At 37.9% G+C, this 5,900-nt stretch overlaps 1 protein-coding gene across 1 annotated transcript in view; it reads right to left on the reverse strand.

Moving 5' to 3' along the window:
- Positions 1–5,900, reverse strand: part of LOC106881733 (E3 ubiquitin-protein ligase UBR4-like) — a 218,633-nt gene that overhangs the window by 91,541 nt on the left and 121,192 nt on the right. The window contains exons 54-58 of the mRNA XM_052975666.1: positions 4,003–4,087; positions 2,690–2,903; positions 1,779–1,878; positions 1,326–1,460; positions 1,046–1,217 (exon numbers count right to left, since the gene is read on the reverse strand). Coding sequence (XP_052831626.1) covers positions 1,046–1,217; positions 1,326–1,460; positions 1,779–1,878; positions 2,690–2,903; positions 4,003–4,087 — 706 coding nt within the window. The remainder of the gene's footprint in view (positions 1–1,045; positions 1,218–1,325; positions 1,461–1,778; positions 1,879–2,689; positions 2,904–4,002; positions 4,088–5,900) is intronic.

Raw genomic sequence — 5,900 nt, forward strand, 5'->3', positions numbered from 1 at the left:
GGCTCAGTCCCACTGTGTGGTAACCTGGGGCGAGTGTCTTCTTATGTAACACCAACCTAAGCCTTTGGTGGACGGAAACTGAAAGAAGCCTACTATCATCATCCTTTAACGTCCATTGTCCATGCTGGTATGGGTTGGACATTTCGATCAGAACTGACAAGCTGGAAAGCTGCGTCACATTCCAGTCTGCTTTGGCATGGGTTCTAAGGCTGGATGCCCTTCCTAACACCAACCACTTGACATTGTGTGCTGAGTGCTTTTAATATAGCACAAGCAGTCTTATGTGGCATTGGCACAAGTGCTTTTTATGTGGCACTGGCACATGGCTCTTGCAGGCCAATCCTCTTCACCAAGGCGCCTTAACATTTCTGCTGTGGAGTATGGGTCTTGTTGAGTACAGCAAGGCACCGGGTATCTTGGTCCTTTATCATCTTGTCTGAAAGGTTCAAGCCTTCTGAGGTCGTGCTTTATAGTGAACATATACCCTCAGATTAAAAGTCTGATGCTCTACTAACAGAGCTATGCAGGTAATCTCACCTGTGTGTGTGTATCATCATTGTTTAACATCTGCTTTCCATGCTGGCATGGGTTGGACAGTTTGACTGAGGACTGGCAAGCCAGGAGGCTACACCAGGCTCCAATCTGACCTGGTAAGGTTTCTACAGCTGGATGCCCTTCCTAACACTAACCACTGAGTGGGCGCTTTTTACGTGTCACTGGCACAGAAGCCAGTCAGGTGGCACTGGCATCAGCCATGCTTGAATGGTGTTTTTTACATGCCACCAGCACAGGAGCCAGTCAGGCAGCACTGGCATTGGTCAGGCTCAAATATATTTATATTTGTGCATGTGTATGTCTGTCCACCTGACAACCTTACCAGTTCAACCAAAGTACCAGACTTCAAACAAATAAGCACAGGGATAAATTTGTTTGTCTAAAATCCTTCAAGGCAGTAGTGCCCCAACATAACCATAGCCCAATGACTTTAACAAGTAAAAGATAAACACACCATTTATTTGGCTAAGATAAAACTACCATTACATACCTTTTATTTCTTCAATGACAGCACTACCTTTCTCAGCAAACCGCACCAGATTGCTTGGTCTTGTGACAGCAATAGAACGTGCAGTGACAACCAAACGTTGAAAAGCTTCTACATCCATGTCTTGGGAACCTTGAAGAAGGCTGTGCATTACGTGACTTAATTGGGCATGATCCTAATTAACGAAGAGAAGAGAAAATCATCACATGGACATTCAGTTTCTCAGGTTCATGGAAAGATGCCTAATTAATTAATTAAAAGCAAAATCAAAATTTCTACTCACTTTGTGATTGTGATATGCAGCCTTTGTTGGGAATAGAGATGCCAGCAAACTTTTTGTCTGCTGTTGGACACTGTTTGGGGTCGGTAAAGTAAGTAGACTGGTTGCAATTTCAAGAGCAGCTTGATGATGTGGCAACTGTAAATGAAATAATTGTCTGAAACATTTTTTTCTTCCATCAAAACTTTTTTTTTTTTAAATTGTAAAATTTTATAAAAGAACATGTTAAAGAATAATTTTAAGTGAATACCAATAGTGACATTTCTTTTTTTGTTTCTTTTTTCTGTTAAAAAGCATTATGTAACAGCCAAGTGTTAACAAGATTAAATATTATAAAACAAGCATTTAAAAATGTGTGTGTATTTGTATATAGATAGATACACACACACACAGGCACGCACGTGCACACACACACACACACACACACACACACACAGATGAACAAAATAACATTACTTTCACAGGTGCTGGGGGACTGCTTCCATGAAATTTGTCTTCGGCATTGAGATAGGTGGAAAAGGATCCATCAAGTACTTCCAAAGCTCCTGCAAGTAATCTGAAACAAAGATTGGAACAAATCATTGTGAGTCTCTTTGGTACACAGAAGTGTATTTACATGCTTAAAGAATATTTAGTCTTGTATAGCCTGAAACCATTTCTTTTTGGCAATGAGTTGTAACTAGAAGATGTTAGCAGGTAAGATGTAACACATGGTGATTTCTCCTACATGTTTTGGCTATTTTTTTCTTCCTTCAAAATCTTATTTTTCTTTATTTCTAAGCATTCTACATTTTCCAATAAACTTCAGAATTAATAACAGCAACTCGGAACCTGAATAATTTTTGAATGCATCAAATAAAAAATGCAACATGCCTAACACATGGTGGACTTAGAATTAAATGTTTAAATTTCCGATAGTGTAAGCAAGTCAGTGGTAGTGAAAGAAATGACTTTTCAGGAAGATAATAAGATGAATATTTAAAATAGTTTTCAATCAAAATTTTTTGAAAAAAATCAGCCTCGATCATTCATCTGCAAAACTGAGGTCAGAGTTGAATTTCACGAATTCTTATAACGATAATCATCGTTATCATGTTACTTGTTTTTCATGCTGGCATGGGTTGAACAGTTTGACAGGAGTTGGTAAGCCAGAGAGCTGCACCAGACTCCAATTATCTGCTTTGACATGATTTCTACAGCTGGATGCCCTTCCTAATGCCAGTCACTCTACAGAGTGTACCAGGTGCTTTTTACGTGGCACCAGCACCTTTTGTGTGACACCAGCACAGGTACTGGTCAATCCAGTTTTTAACAATACAAAGTTTTGTGATGCTTGAAGAATTTAGCTGTTACAAAGTATAGCATACCTGTCTGTTGAAGTGAGAGGAATAGTAGTCAAAGGTACTGCATCAGATTCGGTGACATTATTAACTGGACCAGCTCCATTAATTGGTGGCTTGTTAGTAGTTGTTTCAGGATATTCATCAGGTTCCTCTGGCCAACCAAATGACTCTTTTGATCTCACATACACTTTTATTGAATCAACAACTGTCACACCAGCTGGGTCAGAGCTAGTTCCAACTAGAACAGAAAAGCAATGGTTATTAAAGAAAATTCCAATGTGCCATAATCACATGCACATACACACAAGCCCATAAATTTATATATGCGTACACATAGATACAAATAAGCAAATTTGATATACACAGAAATATTGGTTTCAAATTTTGATACAAGGCCTGCAAGCTTGGAGGAAGTGGTAGGGTATACTGACTAAATTGACCCCAGTGTTCAACTGCTACATATTTTATTGATCCCAAAGGGATGAAAGGCAAATTTGAAGTCAGAATGTGAAGACAGATGAAATGCTGTTAAGCATATCGCCCAGTGTGCTAACAATTCTGCCAGCTCACTGCCACCTTAAATATTAACACTGAGACTTAGTAAGTCCCAATTAATCTCAAAGTAAATAACACACTAGACAAAGAAAATACCTTCTCATCACAGAACGTCTTAAGAAGCGAAAACATAGCCATCACTCACCAGGACTTAGTAGCATGCCAATGGTGATGGAGAATGTTAAAACAACTCCCTTTTTTATTACCCACTCAACAGGGACTGATTTAAGTGTATACCATGGGCTCTTCCCAAAAGCATTAGCAAAAACAATACTTTTTCTTCTTGACATCGGTAAAGCTTCGACCAAATCTTAGTAAAGTTTATAAGAAATATTCATCTTCTAAGATTTCTGCTACAGCATTCCATTGCTGTGCATCAAAAGGGATCACTAACTTCAATCTTATCCTCTCTAATGTACCTTAGCAATCAAACACAGTTTGTCCATTTTAATTAATGATCCACTTGCTGTTATCACTAACCCTCTTTCATTCCTTCTTCCTCTGTGACCTAGAAACCAAGTAAACAGCAAAAGTACCAATAACATAACTTAGACAAAGTTTAATCTATAATTGTTGCTGGAAGCTACAGAAACCTGAATCAAACTCAAGTTATTAGAAATATTTCTAATAATACTATTCCTGCTTTAAATGTGCTAAATTTTGCTTTTGGTCTCAGAATATACACAGCATTTTCCCTTTGTTGGGGCTTCGAGACACGCAAAACGAAATCTAATTTGAATATGATTTAAATGTGAAACAAAAGAAATATAATATATTCTTACCAAATAGGTTGAATTTTTTATCAGCCATCAACGATTCTTCTCTGGTGAAAGGCAAGTCATGCCAACGAACTCTTGATACACTCACCTTTAAGAAGTAAAAAGAAACAAAAACTTAGATTTAGCAGATTAAAAATAATCTTTAGAATTAATTAAAGTATACACTAAGCAGTGTTGCATGAAATATAGTCATGTACAGTCGTATTTAACATGTTTGTGTTCGTTTGGACAAGGGAACACAATACCCTGTATAATCATTCCATGTCCAAATGTACACAAATATCTTAAATAAAACTACAAAACCATAAACCTTTAGAATGCTAAGCTGAGTGTGCATAATTACATTTTATAACCAATTTTACAATTTGATATACTCAAGTAATATCGTAGAGTTACTTATTAAGCACAGACAACCAACAATTTGTAGAAACATTGTTATGAAATATTCTGGGGTTAGCATGCATTCCATAGAAACATCTAATACACAAGACATGCTTCAGACCAAATAAAATAAACAAGATAACTGATTCCACCTTTTTTTCTTTTATTTGTTTCCGCCATTAGACTGTGGCCATGCTGGGGCACCACCTTGAAGAATTTTAGTCAAACAAATTGACCCCAGTACTTTTTTTTTTTTAATTAAGCCTGGTACTTATTTTATTGGTCTCTTTTGTCAAACTGCTAAGTGACTGGGACATAAATGTAGACACAAAAACACACACACATATAAGACAGGCTTCTTTCAGTTTCCGTCCATCAAATCCACTCACAAGGCTTTGGTTGGCCCAAGGCTACATAGCAGAAGACACTTAACCTGGAACCATGTGGATGGGAAACAAGCTTTTTACTACACAGCCATGCTTGTGCCAAACTATATTATTTTGAAGTCATCATCATCATCACTTAACGTCTGTTTCCCATGGTGGCATGGATTGGACAGTTTGACTGAGGTCTGGAAAGCCAGCAGCTGCACCAGGCTTCAATCTGATCTGGCAACGTTTCTACAGGTGCATGCCTTTTCTAACGCCAACATTAATAGTTAAGGTGCAGGCATAACCATGTTGTTAGGTACAACATGCTTCCAGGATTGATACCAACTTGCAACACCTTAGAAAAGAGTCATCTGCTACAGTAATCAAGGGTGTATGAGTACGAGTGAGAGAAAGTAGTATATATATGATGCCCAATGTGCTCAAAAGCATGGAAGGAAGTGAACTGAACCATGAGCTGTACAAGTGGATGCTACATTAACCCAAGGTTTTCGATATTGAGAAAGAGCTATGCACACATCAGATCAACTCTCTTATTCATAAATAAAATGCCCAGTGGCAAGATGGAGTCAAGACAAAACTTGTTCTGGCATATTTAAAATTTTTTAATATTTTTCATATGCCTTGAGTAGTAATTCTATCTATTATGAAGGCTGGCAAGATGGAAGCAGCCGAAATGTTGAATACACATAAAAAGAGAAGTGTTTCAGAATTAAAATATCAGTTTATCGCAAGCAGTGACCATTGAAAGTACGCCTGATGGAAGTGTGGACAGGTAAAACATTGTGCACAGCATGCATAGTCGCAGGCATGGCCACGTAGTTAAGCAGCTTACTTTGTAACCAGTTGGCTTTGGGTTCAGTCCCACCTTGGGCAAATATCTTCTACTATAGCTCCAGGCTGTAGTAGAATCCTTGAGCAGATTTGGTAGGTGGAAATTGTAATGGAAGCCCACTGTATAGTGTGGGTCTTTGTTTCTGACAGCCTACCCAACCCACCCGACAACTGGTGTTAGTTTGTTTACGCCCCCATGATATAGCAGCTTTGTAACAGAAACTGACAGATTAATATCAGACTTTAAAAAAGAAAAAAAAAAAAAAGAAAAAATCATCTTCAGTAAATTTAAGACAG

The sequence above is a fragment of the Octopus bimaculoides genome, chromosome 22 (assembly GCF_001194135.2).
Source record: "Octopus bimaculoides isolate UCB-OBI-ISO-001 chromosome 22, ASM119413v2, whole genome shotgun sequence".
Taxonomy (NCBI): Eukaryota; Metazoa; Mollusca; class Cephalopoda; order Octopoda; family Octopodidae; genus Octopus; species Octopus bimaculoides.